Source organism: Entelurus aequoreus, linkage group LG11 (assembly GCF_033978785.1).
Source record: "Entelurus aequoreus isolate RoL-2023_Sb linkage group LG11, RoL_Eaeq_v1.1, whole genome shotgun sequence".
Classification (NCBI taxonomy): Eukaryota; Metazoa; Chordata; class Actinopteri; order Syngnathiformes; family Syngnathidae; genus Entelurus; species Entelurus aequoreus.
Genome location: NC_084741.1, coordinates 47,209,160 through 47,233,734, shown reverse-complemented (window position 1 = coordinate 47,233,734; position 24,575 = coordinate 47,209,160). Strand labels below are relative to the sequence as shown.

Sequence of the window (24,575 nt, the reverse complement as noted above, 5' to 3'; positions counted from 1 at the left end):
CAAAGCGACATACATAAAAAATACATATATAACAATCATTGTAAACATGATCATTTAAGGGAAGAATGTAATACAAAATATCAATACAAAGTGTCAAGACGGAATAAACTCTCTGCTGCTGCAGCAACAGAGATACAGTCTATAAGATATATAGATATCTAATGTATTCATACATTGTTTATGTAGGATATACACATGTATATATAACCTAATCATATTGTTTCTTCAATTTAAAAATAGCTGACCGTTTTTTTCCCCTTTCTCTGGGGATTATATTCCCAGTTTTGATCTCGGACGTCTGGTCACTTATAGCGTATAAGAATATTATATGACTGTTAAGCAAACTATGAATAATAAAACACACCAAAACATGTGTCCTTTATCATAGCTACACGTATGACAACAAAGCGCGTGAAAATGAGTGGTATTCAGTGAGGTAAGATGAATTAATTGCGCTGACAGTTCATTGCTCCTGCCAAATGAATTGCACTAGTGGAGCGGATCACCACTCCAAGATGGCGGCCCGCGTCTCGTCTGTGCCTGTAGGCAGTAGCGCTCCATGCTGCGTACCCTTATAAGATGTCTATGGTTATAACGTTAGCAGTGAGTTTACAGCCTCACTGATTTAACTACACAGCAAATAAAAGTCACGTTACTTAGCCAATAAACGTTAGCTTACATTCAAAACTTACCCTTCTTTGTGCATCTTCAAATGTCGAATGAAGTTGGAAGTTGTTACGTCTCCGTCTATAATATTCGAACTGCATGATTTGCATAGGGCTATTCGTTTTTTGTTGACCGAGTCGTAGTTTTAATACCCGAACGAAATTAACTTTGGCATAATTGTTTCTCACTGCCGCATTGTTTGACAATTTTTCTTCAGTGGTTGTCCTGCAATTTGATTGGATGAGAGCTGTGTGATGAAAACAGCGTATATCTAATTTGATTGGCTGTTGTACTGAGAGCACACCAGCTGACAGGAACAACACGCTGATAGACACAGACGAAGAAAAGGAAAAATACGGAGCGGCGCGCTCCCAAATAACTTTTTAATCTTTGGGTTTTGGGGAAAGTAACAAGTCATGTCAAGTCAAAAGGCTCAAGTCCAAGTGAAGTCACAAGTCATTGATGTTAAAGTCTAAGTCGAGTTGCAAGTCTCTTTACAATTTGTCAAGTCGAGTCCAAAGTCATCAAATTCATGACTCGAGTCTGACTCGAGTCCAAGTCATGTGACTCGAGTCCACACCTCTGGCTTACACTGTCCAGGTCATAGTTCATGCTGCTCTTTTCTTGCCACGTAAGTTTTTTTTGTTTATTCAAGCCACTGTTTTGTACCTCCGCTGTGAGCGCCTTTTGTTTGTTCCTTTTTTTCCATAGTTCTGCTTTTGTGCTAGTTTTGTTTTATTAGCCACGTTTGTTCCCCGCCTTGTGCGCGCCTTTTGTTTATACTTTTTATAGTCCATTATTAAATCATGAATTTAACTTCACGCCATGTCCGGTCCAATTCGTATGCATCTCGGGAAAACAAACCACTTCATTGTCCTCGTCTTGACAGTCCCTTTCGGGGTCGCCACCTCATCGCAGGGCCAACACAGATAGACAGACAACATCCACACTCACATTCACACACTAGGGACAATTTAGTGTTGCCAATCAACCTATCCCAAAGTGCACGTCTTTGGAGGTGGGAGGAAGCCGGAGTACCCGGAGGGAACCCACGCAGTCACGAGGAGAACATGCAAACTCCACACAGAAAGATCCCGAGCCCAGGATCGAACCCAGGACCTTCGTATTGTGAAGCACATGCACTAACCCCTGTTTCACCATGCTGCTAACCAGGCACAATCAAATAATTTCAAAGACATGTACGATTACCGTATTTTTCGGACTATAAGTCGCAGATTTTTTCATAGTTTGGCCGGGGGTGCGACTTATGTGTGAAATTATTAACACATTACCGTAAAATATCAAATAATATTATTTAGCTCATTCACGTAAGAGACTAGACGTATAAGATTTCATCGGATTTAGCGATTAGGAGTGACAGATTGTTTGGTAAACGTATAGCATGTTCTATACGTCATAGTTATTTGAATGACTCTTACCATAATATGTTACGTTAACATACCAGGCACGTTCTCAGTTGGTTATTTATGCATCATATAACGTACACTTATTCAGCCTGTTGTTCACTATTCTTTATTTATTTTAAATTGCCTTTCAAATGTCTATTCTTGGAGTTGGGTTTCATCAAATAAATTTCCCCCCAAAATGCGACTTATACTCTGCGACTTATATATGTTTTTTTCCTTCTTTATTATGCATTTTCGGCCGGTGTGACTTATACTCCGGAGCGACTTATACTCCGGAGCGATTTATACCCCGAAAAATACGGTAATCACAATAATTTGCCAAAAATTGTACAAAGACTCATAATGAACGCCATTATCAAATTTTCCCACACTCAAAGTCGTTGTTAAAAAAATATTGTTTCAGGGCACTCAAAACGCAGTTACCTTGTGGATGAAATGCCAAAACGATACAAAACTTTACTGTTCTGACCTAAACATTCCTGTGTAGACAGGCTCTTAGGTCCAACATGTCATGTGATGCCACTGGTAAGGTGACAAACATCCTAAGCATTATCACGTTACACTTTCTCACACATGCACGCACGCACGTATGTACACACACACACACACACACACACACACACACACACACACACACACACACACACACACACACACACACACACACACACACACACACACACACACACACCAAAAGCGTATGTTAAGTCACCATGTCAGGTCCACAGGCCGAGCCTTCTGCTGCTGGCATGAACTTGGTCTCGCACTTCCTCCCAACACGGTGGCACCAAAGAGCTTTGCAGATATCCTAGGAAAAATAACAAAAAATAATTTGCATTGCATTTCACCCCTGCGGCGTTTTTGTTTCTTCTCCAAATAGAAATGTGATGACTGCTACAACTACCTAATAACTGTATTGTACAACAGCAATGTGAAGGAAAAACACATTGCTGTCTGGAGAACGATTTTGAAACAAGCAGTTTCATGAACATTAACAGAAATATACATAAAAAACATGGTGTGAGTGAGGCCATCACAAGTTCTGTTGTTTTAATGACACTTATCACAGCAGTTGTTTTGACAATGTAAAAGGTACTTACCTACTTAACGTACTTTCCAAAAAGGTGATTGAATTACAAACAGAATTCCTCCTGAATAAATGTAATTAGTTAAAGGCCTACTGAAACCCACTACTACCGACCACGCAGTCTGATAGTTTATACATCTGATGAAATATTAACATTGCAACACATGCCAACACGGCCGGGTTAGATTACTAAAGTGCAATTTTAAATTTCCCGTGAAATATCCTGCTGAAAACGTCTCGGTATGATGACGTATGCGCGTGACGTCACGGATTATAGCGGACATTTGGGACACCCATTGTGGCCAGCTATTAAGTCGTCTGTTTTCATCGCAAAATTCCACAGTATTCGGGACATCTGTGTTGGTGAATCTTTTGCAATTTGTTTAATGAACAATGGAGATAGCAAAGAAGAAAGCTGTAGGTGGGAAGCGGTGTATTAGCGGCTGGTTGCAGCAACACAAACACGTAGCCGGTGTTTCATTGTTTACATTCCCGAACGATGACAGTTAAGCTTTACTATTGGCCTGGGACAAGCTTTACCATTGGCCTGGGACAACAGAGACTCTTACCAGGAGGACTTTGAGTTGGATACGCATGCTTGTGGAGATGGGACAACAGAGACTCTTACCAGGAGGACTTTGAGTTGGATACGCGCTACCATGAGTACGCAGCTGCGGCTTCCAAACATTTGATCGCTTGCCCGTACGTGCGTGCCGCTATGTGCATGTCACATACGTAACTTTGGGGAAATATATGTGCTGTATGAACTTTGCGGAGGTGAACGGTACTTTGGGCTGTGGGATTGAGTGTGTTGTGCGGGTGTTTGATTTGTATTGGCGGGTTATATGGACGGGAGGGGGGAGGTGTTTGTTATGCGGAATTAATTTCTGGCATATTAAATATAAGCCTGGTTGTGTTGTGGCTAATAGAGTATGTATATGTATTGTGTTTATTTACTGTTTTAGTCATTCCCAGCTGAATATCAGGTCCCACCCGCCTCTCACAGCATCTTCCCTATCTGAATCGCTTCCACTGCCCTCTAGTCCTTCACTCTCACTTCCCTCATCCACAAATCTTTCATCCTCGCTCAAATTAAAGCGGAAATTGTCGCTTTTTCGGTCCGAATCGCTCTCGCTGCTTGTGGGCATGATTGTAAACAATGTGCAGATGTGAGGAGCTCCACAACCTGTGACGTCACGCTACTTCCAGTACGGGCAAGGCTTTTTTATCAGCGACCAAAAGTTGCAAACTTTATCGTCGATGTTCTCTACTAAATCCTTTCAGCAAAAATATGGCAATATCGCGAAATGATTAAGTATGACACATAGAATGGATCTGCTATCCTCATTTAAATAAGAAAATCTCATTTCAGTAGGCCTTTAACAGACTTGTGTCGCAAGCAAAATAAGTAATTATTGAGGTACTTTTTGAAAAACCTTCACACTTTGTTGAGAAATGTTTCATGAGATTAGCGAACATTATGTATTATCTGTGACTTTGAATGTTTGCCTTTAAAAGGCGGTGTTTGTTGAGTGACGCCAGCTAGCGAGAGAGCATAGTCTTTAACAGAGATTCACATTCAGGAACACAAAGTGCCTCAGCTTTTGTTTACTGCCGCTTATTTTCCTAACCATTCCAGTGTGGAGTCTCAAATTATATAGCATAGTTCTTTCACCTTCTCACGTCTCCCTCTGTCCGTTTTGTATGCTCACGGCTGTGCTGGGCTCAGCTCTTGTGTCTGTGTTTTAATTACCTATTTCACGCCCTGCTAATATTTCTGCTGTACAATGAATGAAGACAGTGTTCTGATCACTTCATGTTGGTTCATGATCGCCACACTAATATTGGGCCATGACGGTGACGGCGTTGCAGTGTCCTAATTATTTAGAATACCTGTTACCACAAAAAAGTGACCCTGTTACTTTGTAATGCTGTTATTTCAAACATTGTAACAGTAAATGAAACACACATTTAGGAGGATTTTGTTTAAAAAAAAACAAACAAAAAAAAACACAACCTGCAATTTGCAACTTTCCCAAAACGTTGTTATTAATTGATGTTATATTTTGATTAGGATCTGGTTAACAATACAGATACAGAAATGTTCAATAGTAAAAAATAGAAGAGCAATGGAGTAACTTTCTGAACCGTTAAACACAGATCTATCCGTCCATTCATTTTCTACCACTTGTCCCTTACGAGGTGGCAGGGGGTGCTGGAGGCTATCCCAGCTGCACATGGGCGGAAGGCGGGGTACACCCTGGACAAGTCGTCACCTCATTGCAGAGCCAACACAGATAGACGGACAACATTCACACTCACATTCACACACTATGGCCAATTTAGTGTTGCAGTAGCGGGAATAACATGCAAACTCCACACATAAAGATCCTGAGCCCAGGATCAAACCAAGGACCATATTGAGAGGAACATGTACTAACCCCTGTTCCACCGTGCTGCACTCGGGCCTGATCTACTAAGATCTAAATAACACATGCTAAATAGTGTGAAAACAAAATTGTGTGTACTATTAATGGGTGTTTTGCAGGTCATTTACTAAGACAATTGATTTGTAAAAAAAGTGGTGCAGATCGGACTTTTTAAATGAGGATTTTACATTACTATACAGGCTGTCGCCATGGACACACTTATTTCCCTCCACATTCATGTTATCTTTGGCTCCAACCTGTGGTGTTTTGCAATGTTATTGACCATGCAGCACACATCTATAATTGGTACCACCTTTTCTGCAATATAGAATCGCAATTTAGAAAACAGAACCTATTTTTAGTACGTCTAAAGGGCGCTCTTGGAGACTGCATGACTGGTACCTTTGCTACAGCACAGGCAATGACTGCGATAGTGCACTGGAATGATTCAGAGGCAAAATGTGCATGTTGTAAAAAGTTTGATCATATAGGACAGTGTTCGCAAACTTTTTTCACTAAGTGCCACCTCAGAAAACATCCTGTTGCAGCAATCACCTCCTTCTGACCGTGGCAAGGCCATTTTTGAATGAATGATCTTTATTGTCATTGTGCATGTACAGGTACAGGTCCAACGAAATTTAGGTTTTGTGTGCCAGTTTGCACGTACATTCCAGACATAATAAATAAAGATGCAAAACAGCAGTCGCAGAACAGTTTTAGGCTTGACAAATCACATTACGTGTGCAAAATGATTATATTTGCATCTCCTCATCTTACTATTGTGGGCATTCTAGTAATCATCATATATTCAGCATACACATGAAGAAAGACATGGTAAGTAGATGGCGCTAGATTTGCTGTCCTCTGCACACAAGCTTAATCGATCAGCGGTGCATGCTCTGTGAAGTTTGCACGTGTTTTAATACACGCAAACCTTTAGCATATCAGGCCCGCAGGGGTGTAGAAAAACATGCTGTGATATGATTTTTTTGTTTGTAAACTTATGAGGTATGATTTAAACTGACAGGTACAAATATGCATTGAGAGAAATAGAAAATAAGCTGCAATCACAAGAATAATAGGGCACAACTGCCAAACTCAATTCACATGATCTCGCAGACGGGATTCTCAGCAGTGGTCTGAAAAAAATCGGATGGGAGCACTGTGTGGTTTCCATGATCATGTTGCCAGAAAAACACAGTCTACTACTTTTAAGCATTTCCATCCTCTTACTATCTGAATGACTGCATCTGACTGAGCTTGACAAGTCAGCACAGATGCTGACAGGAACCTTGGAGTCAGCGCTGAGCTCCAAAAGAGCCATTTTGAATTCCATCCCAAACCTGAGTTGTCCAACATACTGTTTAAAACTGTTTTAGAAAAAAACAAATGCCAAAGAGAGGAAGTGAGGCATGAAAATGTAATAAAAAGAGGAAAACAGTTAGACAGGAAATTGAAATATAGGACAACACACAATAACCATACCCTATAATATCTGATCTTGGGTGTTTTATGAAGGTAGACCACATATTTTTAACCCTACAGTCTTACCATGAGGGAGGTTTAAAATTGCTTGCCAAAAAGGGTTATACATTGACTCACAGTACAATCAACTGCAGCTGAGAGGTTGATGTTTTGTTTAATTAGAGACAAATATCTGGAAAGGCTATGATTTTAAGTGCTGCTAAGAGACTCTGGGCTGCCGTTCACTCCGATGCTACCAGGTGCACAAGTGTCGTCCAAAAGACATATTGTAAGAGCGAATCCACGAGAGAGCACTTGTTGAATATTTTATAGCTGAAATCAGGTTTAGGTAATGAAATGTTTGGGTGTTTAGACGAGCATGTTCAGAACAATGACATGTGTTTATGTAATAGGGGAGTCTGAAGCTTGTTTTTTCAAACTTATTCATGCTGTTACTGTCATTCTTCCACATGTTGTACAAAGCTTGTATGCTAAACTACATTTAACTAGACAGTGAGATGTAACCCTCTAAGAAACACCTGTTAAAATACTTGGAAATTATACATTTTAACTTAACATGCTGTAGGTTTCATATACAATTATAATAAGGATCTTGTGATATGCATTTTTACTTTTAGATATTAAATTACACATTTTAATTATCTTTCACTGATATTTTTCCTCATGCAATCATCAATATATGCTTATTGTACGGCTGTAACTATTGATTAGTGTATTTGATTAATCGCGTAATCGGATAGAACACCCTTTACAGCCTCAGTGCGTACTTTAGGGAAAATATTTGACTATAACTATATTTCCACTTGATATAACCTTTTTTAATTTTTGATAAATGTACATATCAACATTGAAATTGCACTTTTAACATGTATGCAAAAAAAAAGAAATCTGCTGTCCGCCGCCACACAGATCATGGCACCCACACAACACACTGCACTCTATTGCAGCGGCCATGTACAAATGATGTCTGCGTATTTCAAGTTCCAGGCATTCACTGCAATCCGTATTTGATCAATTTGTATTGGTTAGGCTCATTAAAAAATTAATCAAAGAGAAAATAATACAAATCAAAGCTTTTTTGTAATCAAATTAATTGATTTACTAGATTAATTGTAGCAAGCCTAGCTGATTGTCCAAAATAAATCAAACTGTTTTTTCTTTCTCTTACACACACACACACACACACACACACACACACACACACACACACACACACACACACACACACACACACACACACACACACACACACACACACACACACACACACACACACACACACACACAAACACACACACACACACACACAGTTATTTTAGGATAAACCATCTTTCTCATTCCCTGTTCATTGCCCGATCAGAAATAAAAATATACAATGAAAAAAACATTGGTTATTAATACATTTGGAAATATTTATTTCTCATGGTTAAAATGTATACAGACATGCAGGACCGACAAAAAGCTGAGGGCAAAAGTTTATTCTCGTTGTTCACATAAACACTGGCTACTTTTTTGGATGGGCTGTTAGATTTTATGTAGAGTATACTATTCATGATAATATTATCACCTGATTACTGTGAAACTTAAAGGGGAACTGCACTTTTTGGAGAATTTTGCCTACCATTCACAATTCTTATGTGAGACAAGAACACACATGTCTATCTCTTTTTTAAGCATTCTAAATCGTAAAAAGAAATGCTAGCAAGAGGTGGCTAAGAATGCAGGCAATCGGGATTCAATTTATTCCGCTTACGAAGCCCTCTGAAAAACATCCAAAAACCTATATACATGCTGTAAGTTAATATGTAACGTAGTAACAGACACATCTTTAATAACATTTAATATTTACCGTATTTTGGTCATTTTAAGCATTACCGGAAAATGTTGGCGGCGCATTGATTTCACAGAGCACATTGCAATGTTTGTGATTTCCATCAACAATAACAACTAATCCTGGTAAACTTTGTGAAAGCCAACAACGACTACTTTGGGGCGAATGATGATCAAGAACCTTATATTTTTGAGCCTGAATATAAGGGGGATGAGCGACAATTTTTAGAAGCTGAGTGCTAAGCAGATCCAGCTCTAGTAAAATACTAAGCATCATGTAGCAGTATTGCTAAGTGCTAAAAAAATACAAATCTCTAACATAATAAAACAATCACTTACGGTATAAGGTCTGTTTTTTTTTGTTATTTTATTTCTTTTAGCACAAGACTCGTTTCCCGTTTAGAGGATGAATTCATCATAATCCTCGCTCAGGTAAAAAAAAAGGTATATTATTGCATACATACATATTATTGCGTCTTTCTAGGGATGTCTACATATCCAAATTGACCATTTTCTCAAGTGTTCCTCTCAGCGAGGCATGATTTATAAACTTGCACAAACTTTCACCAACGCAGGCCGTGCAGCAGCTTAGTATGTCAAGCTGAAATAGTTACCTTACCTAAGAGTAGTTCCTCGGCGTGAGTACTTACAATAACAATGTCGCTAAAAATACTTGCTTAATATGCAGGTCACGGCATGCACATGGAGTTGGCAGTTTTGGATGGTTTTTTGGAGGGCTTTACAGGCAGAATAAATGAAAACCATTAGCTATAATGTTAGCCACCTCTTGCTAGTGTTTTTTTGCGATTTATAATACAAGAGAAGACATACGTGTGCTTGTCTTACATAAGGATTATGAATGAAAGGCCCCTCTATTGCGTGCACCTTCACAGTTTCATTAGATTCAATACAAAAACAATGTGCCTCTGGAAGTGCCTTAAACAATATTGTTTCTGGTGAATGTATATATTTTTGTCAATTTACAAATGAAAGAATCTAAAGTCAGACACAATATGTCCAACAGCGACATCAGCAGTAATGCGACAATGTGACAGTAACGAGGAACGTTTCCCATTGGCGATGCTCCAGTGTATATATAGTCATATATCCCAGTGAGTATTTCATGGGCAGCATTGTAGATCTCTTTGTTTGTGTTGCATGTGTATGCGTATGTGTGTGTGAGTGAGAAAGCGAGAGAGAGAGAGAGAGAGTGTGCATGCATGCAGACGAGCGCAAGCAGGCCTGAGATTTCCAAATCAGTTTCACTCTTCTCCTCCTTCCTTGACCCCATTCCCTCAATCACACTTCCATACTTTAAAAGAAGTAGATTCCCAAAGCTCTCAGGTTCGAGGAAGTGAGCTGAGAAAATGTGAATGAATCATAACAATAGCAGGGCATTTTCATTATTATTATTTTTTTTAGACCCGTGGGGGATTTCATGACTTATAAAAAAACAATTTTACCTTCTTAAAATCAAGGGTGCAGAGCTTGGCCTTTTCCCCAAACTGCCATTTGCATTGTGTGTCTGCATCATAGAGCTCGCCTGGCAGCTTCTCAGGGTAATGATACTCCTTGACTCCTTGGGGTTCATCCGATAGGCACAAAGCCTGGGCCGAGCTGATGGATAGAACAGAGGAGCGGAATAAATGGATGATGTCCGTTTGCATTTGTGGCTATGATACATGCAGAAAAAATAATAAATCACAAAATGAATGTAGCATTGCCAAAGAGTGTATAGAGATTTCAAAAAGAAAAGTAACATTTACAACTTAATAAAACAATTGCAATATACTATTTAACTGTTTGATTTGTAACCAGGTTGTCACAAATTAACCGTTGAGAACATGTCCATGCATTGATTCGCTAATTAACTTTGAGTTGTTACATTTTGCCCTGATCAAAATTGGGGCTGGGGGTGTCAGCATGTCTGTGATCTCCTCCTTTTTTATTTTTTGTTTTCGTTTTTCCTCAAAGGGAGGCTCCGCCAGGGTAATTGTTGGATGTCCCATCTCCATCGTTGGGGTCCCTGCGGGAGGTGGGTGGTTCCCGTGGCTCCGTGCTGGGCAGTCTTGCTGCAGTCGACTTAAGTGGGGCGGCCTGAGCTGGCTCTCAATGCCCCCCGCCGTGCTTTCCTGGGGGTGGGGGGGATTGGACTCGTTGGGGCACAGTTGCTTGTTGTCTTTCCGTTGACTGCAGGGAGTCTATGGGCTCCTCGGAGCGGGGCGTCCCATCGTTCTGCTCACGTGGGATGTGGTCTCTCGCTGGTTTGGGGGCTAGTCATCTCCTGCTTCTCCCGTGCTTTGTCCTTGGCCGGGCGCATCTGTATACAGCCTGCCGCTGGCCGTCCCGGGGGCATGTAGGGCCCGGTCCTGGGGGTCCTGTCGCTGGCCGGCCACCCTGCGTGGGGCTGGTGGTCTCTAGTTTCTTGAGCACCGCACTTGCTGTTTTGGGTTTGGTTTTTTTAATGGCTAGGATTGTACTTTGGCTCCCGCACATATTTGGAAACAAATATATTGTACATGCAAACATACATACATACATACATATACACATACACACATATATGTATACATACGTACATTCATACATACATAGGTACATATGCACCCACATATATACACACACGGCACATACTGTATACATGTACATTGACTGATCAAATATTCATACATACTGTACATACACACGCACATTTACATAATTCATTCATGCATATAACCACGTTTCATCAAACATATATTAATGTAATCCCCCCCAAGGAAAACTGGGTAGAAACGTGACACACTGCTAAAGCTTAACCTATTATTACCATAACAATCTACAAGGTTTATACAGTCCACTCCTTTTTCTTCCCTCCTCTTTATCTGCTTTCTTTTGTAATTCAAGTATCTATTTCATTCATGTATTAATGCATTTGAAGCAATTGCAATGTTGATAAAAGAGTTAATTATTATTATTATTTATTATCAATAGTGTTATTTTGATTGGTATTTTTATTGCTCCATTTGTTAAAGTAAAGTTAAAGTACCAATGATTGTCACACACATGCGAGGTGTGGTGAAATTTGTCCTCTGCATTTGACCCATCCCCTTGTTCACCCCCTGGGAGGCGAGGGGAGCAGTGGGCAGCAGCGGTGGCCGCGCCCGGGAATCATTTTGGTGATTTAACCCCCAATTCCAACCCTTGATGCTGAGTGCCAAGCAGGGAGGCAATGGGTCCCATTTTTATAGTCTTTGGTATGACTCGGCCGGGGTTTGAACTTACAACCTACCGATCTCAGGGCGGACACTCTAACCACTAGGCCACTGAGTAGGTTGTAGTGCAATAATGCTCATCGTCATTTCTGTGTCATTTATATTTACTTCATTAACTGGTTATTTGCAATCATTTTTGGTATCGTATTTGTATTTGCTGATGTTGTTCTTTTGTTTTTTGTGGTTGTTGTCACTTTCTGTTTTATCCCCCTCTCGTCCCCCTTTGTATTATTTTTGTTCTTCTTTCTATCCCCTTCTGCTCCGGTGCGGCTGTGCCAAACATTAAATACATCCATCAAATAAAGTCAATTACAAATAAGGCAACAAGATAAGTATCCCACACTTCTCTTTTTTAAAGTATATTTGTACAACAGATATGGGGATGTTCATCAACAATATGATTTGCTTGAGTGGCTTACAGGACACATTAAAAAAAAAAGAAACAAATGTTATGTTGTATACTGCAGTGTTTTTCAACCACTGTGAGATAGTCTGGTGTGCTGTGGGAGATTATCTAATTTCACCTATTTGGGTTAAAAATATTTTTTGCAAACCAACAATTATAGTCTGCAAATTATGTGTTGTTGTTGAGTGTCGGTGCTGTCTAGAGCCCGGCAGAGTAACCGTGTAATACTCTTCCATATCAGTAGGTGGCAGCCGGTAGCTGATTGCTTTGTAGATGTTGGAAGAAGCGGGAGGCACTGTGCAGGTAAAAAGGTGTCTAATGCTTAAACCAAAAATAAACAAAAGGTGAGTGCCCCTAAGAAAAGGCATTGAAGCTTAGGGAAGGCTATGCAGAACGAAACTAAAACTGAACTGGCTACAAAGTAAACAAAAACAGAATGCTGGACGACAGCAAAGACTTACTGTGGAGCAAAGACGGCGTCCGCATTGTACATCCGAACAGGACATTGTTGATTGTCCTCACAAAGAAGGATAAAAACAACTGAAATATTCTTGATTGCTGAAACAAAGTAGATGCGGGAAATATCGCTCAAAGGAAGACATGAAACTGCTACAGGAAAAAACCAAAAAAAGAGAAAAAGCCACCAAAATAGGAGCGCTAGACAAGACCTAAAACACTACACACAGGAAAACAGCCAAAAACTCAAAATAAGTCACGCCGTGACGTAACAGGTCGTGACAGTAAACTTACTTTGAGACAAGAGCTATAGTGATGCATGGTTGGTTATGGTTTAAAGTCATATCCAACAATTGCTACAACGACTTTTTACTGTCAACTGAGTTTTGTTTTTTAATGATTTCTGCTGGTGGTGTGCCTCCGCAAAAAATGTGCCTTGGCTCAAAAAAGGTTGAAAAACACTGGTATATTGAATCAAAACTACAAACGTACATTTTTAACCATTGCAGTATGACTGTCAATTGAGGTGGGAACAATAATCCAGTCTACGATGCATTACAATTAGAATGTAGACGATTCATGGCTCGATGGACAAATGTCCAAACGTTGATTATTTACGTATATTAAATAAAGTAATACAGACGGTTCTAAAATGCGGCATTAATGCTAATGTTCTCTAAACATTAGTTCTAGGGTTGGTTCTAACTAACCAAAGGAGAACCACAAGCTACCATTCTTTTAATTTTATTTGTTAGGAGGGTTAGCGGGGACACACACAGAAGAAGCAGGAGGAGAAGACAAGCTACGCCAAACCGCGGCGCTAAGATAGCTCGGATGTGAAGTAGTAAAACAAGAAAATAATAAATGATTTGTACATTTCAGCAGAAGGCTGATAGGAACCACTTCACAGCAGAGAGTAACCAGCTGGTTAAGCTGAAGAAAAACAATTGCGGGTGCAAAATTGTCAAGACTGTAATTACTGTCACATGTAACAGAATAAAACAATACCATGCAAATGAAATGGAAAAAACAAGTCTGATTTAAAGATGATCCATTGTTCCCAAAGTTAGAGATGTTGCTATGGGAACATAACAGTCTGCCAAACTTATATCCTAAGCGACATGTTTTAATGTACTCCACACTCCATTTTGAGCAAAAAAGCCATGTCACCTGTATCCACAGACAAGTGGGGGATTTCCAGTATTAAGTGATCACTGATTCTCATACGGAAAACTTAAAAGACCGCGGTCTGGGGAATACAGTTCAAAAGTAGGGCTGAAAGAACATGAAAAGACACACTATTTTGGACATTGCAGTGGCCTTATTGGCTGGAGCAGAGAATGTACGTATGGAAACTTGTGTGTGTGTGTGCGTGTGTGTGTGTGCGTGAACATACACTTGTGTTTCTTATGTGCCAATAGAAAACAATTGCTGTTCAATGTCTGGATATCTTTCATTGTTCACATAATAAAGTTTCTGAAAAAGACATTACAGGATACACACGTCAACAAGTAAGGTTAGACGAGTGCAGACACTCATCCTTATTCTGCATTTTAAAGGCAGTTGTTACATATTCACATGAGATTGCATCCATTCAAATCGTACCAGCTGGTGAATACTATGTCTGGCTCAGATGTTAGATGTTATACTTATACACATATTTACAGGCGGCCCTTGTGTTCCAATGTTTTGTGGTTATGGACACACTCCTATAAACACTGTGAATTAGGGTTGTACGGTATACCGGTACTAATAAAGTATCACGGTACTAATCAATTGAAATCGGTACTATACCACCTTTGAAAAATACCAGTACCATTCTTTTATTTGAATGCAGCTGTGCGGCGGTGACTACAGAGCTGATGCGCATGATGTTGAGTGTGTCAAAACGCACACACAAAGGGCATACAATCAATAACATCATGGTGGAGAAGAATGGCAAAAAACGGTAATTCTACTGGTTAATAAAGAGTGTACGTGAAGGGCAATATGGAGCTATTTTGGTTTCAAAACTAACAATAAAGGTGACGCTTTAAACAGGGAGGCGCCGCGTTGCAAGTGCTGTTTTACACCATTCCTGCTTGTCGGCTCCCAGACCGTGGTCGAGGAGCCCAGGGGAGACGTTCCCTCCAGGGCCGATATTTTGTCGGGGGTAACAACTTTCACTTTACCCGTAAGGCTACGCTCTTTGGTCGGAATGACGAGGCCGTCTATTAGTTTCAACTTGGTCACTTTATTTATTATTTCCACAGGGCACACCCGGATAGCCACCATGCTACTGACACTCCTGCACATGCTACTGCTACCTCTCCTAACTTGCCCACTCAATTACTCACATCACTCACCCCACATAAAGGAGCACACACATACATAAGCTCTCACAACAGCTGCTTTAGAACACGCCTCGCCAAATGTGGCAATTAGTATTACTACATTTGCTTCAAACTTAGGTAAACATTTAAATAATAAGCCTTCAGATCTGCACAAGGAGTTATAAAAAGTGACTGGTAATAATGTAGTTGTTACACCTGTCCTGCTGTTCGGCTCCAGTGCAGACCGTAGTCGAGGAGCACAGGGAAGACGTTCCCTTCGGAGTCGATGCCATTTCAATGCCTTTTAATACATATTTTAACCTTGTAAAATTGTTCTTTGACTGTGAGTGTTTAATGTAGTGTAATATTTTCTATCAAAATAAAGCCAATATTGACATTTTTCGTAGTTCCCTTTATTTGGAAAAGTATCGATATACATTTTGGTACTGGTACCAAATTATTGGTTTCAGGACAACCCTACTGTGAATAAAGAAAAAAAAAATCTAGTTTTGTGCATTATATTGAGCGAGGACAACATGCCTTTTGTACTTTTTAGTTGACTTTTTCCCCTTCATTAAGTCTCCCAAGCGTGAGGCAGAGTCTTCTGATGGCAGTGCGTCAAAGAAAAGGAAAAATAAAGTTTAAGTAACGTCAAGCGAGACTGACATGGTAAAATGCGCAGAAAGTGGAGAAACGTTGATTAACACTGGTTACATGCAACGTTTGACACACTAAACCAGTTCTGGTAATGTCAGCAATAGCTTCTACTCATTTGCCTAACTATACTGCTTTCTTCTTATTACACATTGACTTAATTGCATAATGTATTTCTGCAGTATTAAGCAGTTTATCAACACAAATAAGTTGCTAAAATTTCGGTTTAAGCTGCGAGTAGAGATGTAACGATTACCCGAATAATGATAAACCGCGCTAAAATTACACACGGGTAATATTACCATTTAAAATGATTGTAATACTGTGATTGATTACCACACTCTGAAAAACTCATGATGATAATGCTCATTACCTGGAGAAGCAGCTACTGCCCTAACTGGTCGCTGGCTTAAATGCAAACATGAAAACAAGATACATTGATATATATTTCCCTGTTATAAACATCATATACCAATCTAAACTTGTATAAACCTGTCTGATCAATTCAGCGTTGTGCACATTGAATTAACAGGATGTGCTTTTATGACATAGTGATAGATTTGGAAAATCCATACACAGACGTGCCTAAAACAGGAAGTGAACCCGTGTGACATCACATAAACTGGACGTATTATTGTGAAACACTCTAAAACCTTTTCAAATTAAAACAGACAAAGATAGACATATTTAATCACTCAAATAACAACAATATGGCTCTTAAGGGAAGAACTGCACTTTTTGGGAATTTTCGCCCATTAACCCCAATCCTTATGTAACACAAGAACACACGTTTTTCCCTCTAATGTGCATTCTAACTTGTCAAAAACTGCAAGTAAGAGGCAGTTAACGATGCAGGTAATGGGGATACGATCTATTTCGCCTATATAGCCCTCTAAAAAACATCCAAAAACCTCCCAACATTATTTTATATACATGCTGTAGGTATGTATGTAATGTAGTAACAGGTACATTCATGATAACATGTAATATCTTACGATGTTTTGGTAATTTTAAGCATTTATGTAACTTCTTATGCTGGGCATATTATTTTCACAGAACGCATAGCAACAAACGATTGTCAACAACATCAGGAGCACTTTCTGTATTTGCTACCGCTAATAGCAGACTTTGTGACAGCCTTGGAGCGTTAGTTTTATTGCTAAACGTTTAAATAAGAACATAAATCAGTGATGTACAATAGCTCTCACTGGGATGCCGACTGACGGGACGTTTTATCTTTTAGAACTTGTACTATCTTTGAGCTGTTAAATTCGAAATAATCTTCACTCCTCGGATAAAAAAATGCTTCCCAGCCATGTTGCAAAGGTTTTAGGTTTTGATCCATTTGTTGAAAGCCATGTTGGTGAAGTGTGGATTTTTAAAGTTGACCAACTTCCTGGCTTGGCGTCACAACCCTCTATTATACAAGTGAGTCATGATTTATAACCTAGCATTAGCAGAAGCAGCTCAAGCTCCTTCTTATACTTTATTTTATGGCGGGTCATAACCAATGTTATTAGCAGCTCAAGATAGCTAGTAGCTGGCTACTCGCTAGTGGTTGAACGAGCAGTGTGAGAAAGGCGATGTGTCACAACGGCATACAATTAGTTCTTCGATGTTTGCTTTTACAAAAACAATGTCGCTATGGCTTGGTTAATATAGAGGTCAAAGCTTATAAATGGGGCGTTGTTGGCAGGGTTTTGGATGTTTTTTTTTAAGAGCGCTATATAGGCAGAATAGATGAAACACCATACATCTGCAGTGTTATCTGCCTTGTACCAGCAGTTTTGTACTATTTAGAATGCACGTAAAAGGGCAAGACGTGTGTTCTTGTCTCACATAAAGAGATTGTGGATGATTGGCAACGTTACAAAAAGAGTGCGGTTCTCAATTAAGAAGCAAGAACAATATACAATGTTTCCTCTGCCAAGGAAAGTATATTGTATGTTGTAAAATAAAACTTGGTAAAAATACTTAAGTATGTGTATAAGTAAATTTTGAGCACATACAACGATACCATGGTAAAATGAAAATGTATACAAATTGAAATAATTAGATGTTCCTAATGAAGTGTCCGATGAGTTTGTACATACGGAGAGGTAAGAATCTCACATCTTTTCTGGATGACTTTGATTAAAAAAAAAAAAAAAGTGAATAAATGTCCACTGCAGAGGACGCTGGTTCTCAACAGGATATTAACTTTGCATTTGAGGAAATGGATTTTATAAATTGATCCACTTTTAGAGAGACCCATGGAAGCTGGTGGGATTTTTTTCTCTGGAACTCCATCCATACTGTGTTTGGGTGATTGTAAGGCAGGCTCTGATCGCTCAAACTGGGTATAGACGTGGGAGCCATGTTTTCAAAATAGACGGATTATATATTGTATGTACTAAAATAAACCTTGGTTTTTTCAGCACACACAATGATACCGTGGTCATAATGAACATTGATAAAAATGATGACCGTTACATTCCTGGCTACATAATAGCATGTATTTTTTTTTATATACAATATAGTTAGAGTATTGAAATAATTAGATGTTCCTAATGAAGTGTCTGATGAGTGTCTACATACTGAGAGGTAAGAATCTTACATCTTCTCTGGATGACAGAGGGCTTAAAACCCACGGCTATGCCAACAAAAACATTTGCAAGTGTCCTTTAAGTAGACTGTGTCTGTCATGCTAGCTGTCTGGCATTTTTAGGCCTGACTGAGTGTTGGCACAGACTTCTCTGTCATTGCTGAGTGAAGATGAGAAGGGTCAGAATGAGTAACAGATTGCGCAAAGCTTCTTTGAATTGAAGACGATGGAGCCATTCAAGAGTCTCTCAATACAACGCATCTAACAGTACATCTATACACCAATTGGGAAAATGCAATTGGGAAAATAAATGGAAATGACCCGAGGCAGCCCAATGATCTCAGGTGGTGCTTAATATAAGGCCGGCAGACCTAACGAGGGTGACATCAACCCAACTCTAATAACGGGGTGACAAAACAGTGTGCGTCTCCAACACTGCAAGAGTTCAGTTAACACAAGGGTAAATTTAGTCGGGACACTAGCTTTGTGGCTATCTGGTTTCAAGCACACTTATTCTCTCTCCCTCGGACACACACGCACGCATAGCCAGACACATAGACGCAATGCCTGTGATGCATACTTTCTTGCTTGGTTGAGCAGGCTGCATGCGTGAAAAAGTTACTGCACAAACACAGCAGCAGCTTTTGTGCACATTCGCTCTTAAGTATCTTGACAATATTGTTGTTGTTTTTCACGAGATGTTTCAATCTCACATGCTTGGTTCATCGGCTTGCATATACTGTACATTAAATAATATCTTTATTTTCCTGGGCATATTGATTCACTCATCGTTTATATTGGGCTCCGTAAGCTTGCTATATCAACAAGAAGTGCCATTCGTAATAATTTTGCTGGAATCCTTCATCAAGTATATATCACTAATAACAATAAAGCTTTGTTTTCTTACTTGAGAAAGCGGCTGAGGTACTGGCGGCTGCATGCGGACCATGAGAAGATACCGTTGTGACCTGCTAATGTGGGAGACATGATGTTGCCTTCTGATTTCTTACAAATGTTTCCTTCACCGTCATGGACCATTCCAAAACTGAGGAATTTAAACACACAGTTATAAAGAGTCACGGAGTCAGAAAGCATTATTGTTGTTATCATGGCAGAGATGGAAATTCTTACTTGTGTCCAGATTCATGGGCAATAGTGAATGCCAAGCCGAGACCAGTGTCCTCATTAATGGTGCAGCTCCTGTACTTGCTGCACATGCCGCTGATTGGAGCAAAACCTTCAAAAAACAGTAACACACATTTGCATTACAATCACACATAGTAATTGTGTTCTCTTCTGACAGGCAACACTACAAATTATTGTTGACCCTGTCTTTAACAGTGCAACCTTAACCTATTTGTATGGATGGAGTGTCCACTATCCATTTGTCCATAGATGCATATACAGCACGTTTGGCTGAGGGTCAAAAATATCCTCAGAGGCTCAATCCATGCTTTTATCTCCAAGAGGCGGAATCTCTCGGGTGGAATTTAGCTTTGTGTTCTGTTATTTTGGAACTTTAAAGCAGACAGATGGCAAAACCATTAAAATAAACATTTTCTCATGTGCATAATTATTTTGAATTTGGACATTTAAAATCAGTAGGTTATTTTATCATGAGAATTGGCGTTTAAACCTTCTCTTTTTTGCAACCGCAGTAAATTTTTCTTTAAATGAGCATGCGATTTTTACATTCAAAAATGCTATATGCCGGAATGAACTTTTTTTTTTTACACACACAGACCCACACCTTTGAACTTTTCTTCTCAGGACACTGCTAGTCTCAACACTTTGAAGTCCAAACTGAATAAGTGTGCATGTGTGTTTGTGCGTGTACACAAGCGTCACAGCCTTCCAGAAACACTACATAGACTATTTTCTCACAGTGTCGAGGACAACAATGTGGTAGGATTGTCATTACCGCAAACAAGCTGTTGCTTTTTTGTTAGACACCACACACTCACAACTGTGACATTGTGTGTGAACACAATAAGTTGTAGAAAACAGCAGAAAACATTGAAGAATAATAATAGATATATTTTTTATGAAACCTCTATTGATTTAATAGCACTAGTGTGCATTATTCTGCAAAGGTCTGGAACTATTTAGGTATCTCAATAGTTGGGGTCAAATTGAGCTTCAGATCTTTTTTACGGCATTATAGAAAGCAGCAACAATTTTCAGCATCTGTTTTTGTGTGACACACCATCTGACAAAGGACAGGAGCATCTTCCCAGAGAGAAGAGATCAGAATGAATGATTGCTTGTGGGCTTTTTTTAAAATTGTAAAATCGATTTAAAAAATAAAATAAAATAAATAAATAAATAAATACATAAGGATAATTGATGTTCATGCAAACTTATCATAACAAGCCTTTGTGCCAAATTATCTTACTTTCACAGCTGCATTCAAATGTATTATTTCTTTTAAGTGTTGTCAGACTACATTATGTACCCAGGGTGTCACATGGTTCATTTTTCCAGGAGCAGATGTCAAGTCCAGTGAGAAGGATGGCGTGGTCATGGCGCTGACCCTCCCGGCCTCCAAGCGTGGACTGCCACTGGCAGAAACTGTTCAGTGTGTGGTCTGCATGGTGACTGATCACCAATCCGTCCTGTGACATAAGGGTTATGAGAGGTAAGACAAGGTCTACTAAGGTCCAAATAAGTGCTAAATAGCGTCAGAAAAGTAAATAATGGCGAATACTATTAGTGGGCGTGTTGCAGATGATCGATTGAGACTCCGTGTACAATTGATAACAGGTGCAGAAGCGGAGCAGACCGCCCTATTTAAATGAGGTTTTTGCGTGTAGCCTACTACGACTCTCCACATTCATGACATCATATGGTCCAGCAGTCCAACCCCTGCTGTTTCGTTATGTTGTGGAACATGCAGCAGACAGATATAATATGAACCTTCCTTTTTGGGCAATATAGAAGCGCGATCAAGACAAGATTACCTATTTTTAAGCATGCCGAAGGTGTGCTCTGAGAGGCGTGGGTGTTGTGATGGTGCTGCCCAAGAAAAAGCATATTGCCAGAAGCTTTCTCATATATTTGTATACAGTAATAATACAGTATATATATATATATATATATATATATATATATATATATATATATATATATATATATATATATATATATATATATATATATATATATATATAGGGCTGCAACAACTCATTGATTCAATCGATTAAAATCGATTATAAAAATAGTTGGCGATTCATTTAGTCATGGATTTGTTGGATCGAGGCTAAGCGCATGCGCAGAGGCAATTTTTTAAATTTTTTAAATTTAAAAAAAAACATTTTTTTTTTTTATAAACCTTTATTTATAAACTGCAACATGTACAAACAGCTGAGAAACAATAATCAAAATAAGTATGGTGTGAGTATGCTGTTTTTTTTCTTCAATAAAACACTGGAAAGGATAAAAATGTACTTTGTCTCTTGTATCCGATTATTAATCGATTAATCGAAGTAACAATCGACAGATTAATCGATTATCAAATTAATCGTTAGTTGCAGCCCTAATATATATATATATATATATATATATATATATATATATATATATATATATATATATATATATATATATATATATATATATATATATATATATATATATATATATATATACTACCGTTCAAAAGTTTGGGGTCACATTGAAATGTCCTTATTTTTGAAGGAAAAGCACTGTACTTTTCAATGAAGATAACTTTAAACTAGTCTTAACTTTAAAGAAATACACTCTATACATTGCTAATGTGGTAAATGACTATTCTAGTTGCAAATGTCTGGTTTTTGGTGCAATATCTACATAGGTGTATAGAGGCCCATTTCCAGCAACTATCACTCCAGTGTTCTAATGGTACAATGTGTTTGCTCTTTGGCTCAGAAGGCTAATTGATGATTAGAAAACCCTTTTGCAATCATGTTCACACATCTGAAAACAGTTTAGCTCGTTACAGAAGCAACAAAACTGACCTTCCTTTGAGCAGATTGAGTTTCTGGAGCATCACATTTGTGGGGTCAATTAAACGCTCAAAATGGCCAGAAAAAGAGAACTTTCATCTGAAACTCGACAGTCTGTTCTTGTTCTTAGAAATAAAGGCTATTCCACAAAATTGTTTGGGTGACCCCAAACTTTTGAACGGTAGTGTGTATATATATATATATATATATATATATACATATATATATATATATATATATATATATATATATATATATATATATATATATATATATATATATATATATATGTATACAAATGTGTATGTATATACATACACACATTAATATATAGTTATATACATGCATATGTATGTGTGTATATTAATGTATGTATATAGGCATATGAATAAACCAAGACTATAACACAATACAAAAAAATGCCAGCAGACACCAAAACAAATCAATTTTATGTGTTTTAATAAGCCCCTTAAGTCACCCAGCAGCTGTACAATTCTAAAATGATGTAGCTGAATAGACAATGTCTAATATTTTTATTTCTGACAGTTCAAATATGTTGTACTGTGTTTGCAGTGTGATTGTCTCCTGTTTTCACAACCATTTGTGCGTAACTCTGCCAGTTTGCACATACTTTCGAGAGGCGCTAAATATAGACATAAAACAGCAGTTTCAGAACAGTGTTGATAAATCACATTGCGTGCGATAAATGATTACATTTGCATCTTCTTCTCCCAGCATATGCATGAACTCAGACAGCCTAAATTGACTTCACTCGCTATTTTGCTCATTTCGGAGACACAATTTAGTTTGCATGTGTTTTAATATACGCAGCTCAGGCCTTAAGAGGTACAACAAAAAGGTCAGTGCAGGACAGTACATCTGCAGCATCTAAAAAGATCAGGAATAGAGGGAATGTGGTTATTAAAATGATGCTATTAAAAACAGATTAGGCCAGTTTTGTGCAGCAGTTCAAGCGGCTAAATATTGTAACAAAAATAAAATAGCGTAGGTTGTCACCCTTGCAAACTAGCTTCACTTTTATAAACATATTGGTAAACTAATAACTCTGACCCCAAAACTGAGCCCAACTATGTATCTTTGTGGAGGTAAATTGTATGTCTTCTAGCTCACTAGATTTTGCAGGTGCCAGGTTAGAGTAAATCATTTTAGAATAACTATGAATGAAAACCTAAATCGGCTTCTTTCTGCTGACGCTGTTAAATAAATGTTTAGTTGACAGGGTTTTGGTGCTCAGTTTAAGAACATGTTTTCTTCAAAGTGTTCTCACCTGCTCTTCATCTAGAAGCACAAGTCCCACTATTACAATGTTGATGCTTCCTCCTATGGTTCCATCTTTAAAGAGACTGGACACCTATAATACATGCAGTCATCAGTTAGAAAAAAGTAAATTACATATCATATACACAGTGACTTTGGCATAAACATATGAAGTATTAAGATAATTATGAGAATATATATTCCAAAAACACACATTTTTTGCTGTGTGTTTTTGGTCCACACATGGGGTTTTATTCCCAAAAACTTCAGCCTCGGCATTTGTGCGTAAAACTAAGCTTTCTGGTTAGTGTTGTAAGCATAGGTGGGTAGAAACGCACTACATTTACTTTAGTAACTTTTTGAATACATTGTACTTTTCAGAGGACCGGTAGTTTTAATGCAACATGCTTTTGCTTTTAATTTTCTTTTTGGGAAAAGCAATGCTATTTTTACTTTGTTAGTTACATTCTTACATTGTTACATACAAGTTACCTTGACTTTCATTCTGATCGCTATATTTATTTATATCATCACTTTATCAATTTATGATCTATTGATCACATTTGCAAAGACACATTTTTAGCCCGTTACAGAGACTTCTTCCAGCGGGCACTGTAACAAGACTCTGTTTCACGAATCCAACTCAGCACCAGTGACGTTTGATTCTATTTCATCAATCTAACAGCAGGTCTTATTTAATCCTACTCCTTTTCCGTTACATAGC

At 38.6% G+C, this 24,575-nt stretch overlaps 1 protein-coding gene across 1 annotated transcript in view; it reads right to left on the bottom strand.

Annotated features, from left to right (window-relative positions):
• The window catches only part of LOC133659655 (A disintegrin and metalloproteinase with thrombospondin motifs 16), a 107,098-nt gene that overhangs the window by 47,022 nt on the left and 35,501 nt on the right, over positions 1 to 24,575 (bottom strand). Inside the window, exons 6-11 of the mRNA XM_062062240.1 lie at positions 23,862 to 23,945; positions 21,046 to 21,205; positions 19,722 to 19,827; positions 19,498 to 19,635; positions 10,388 to 10,541; positions 2,806 to 2,901 (exon numbers count right to left, since the gene is read on the bottom strand). Of these exons, the coding sequence (XP_061918224.1) occupies positions 2,806 to 2,901; positions 10,388 to 10,541; positions 19,498 to 19,635; positions 19,722 to 19,827; positions 21,046 to 21,205; positions 23,862 to 23,945 (738 nt within the window). The remainder of the gene's footprint in view (positions 1 to 2,805; positions 2,902 to 10,387; positions 10,542 to 19,497; positions 19,636 to 19,721; positions 19,828 to 21,045; positions 21,206 to 23,861; positions 23,946 to 24,575) is intronic.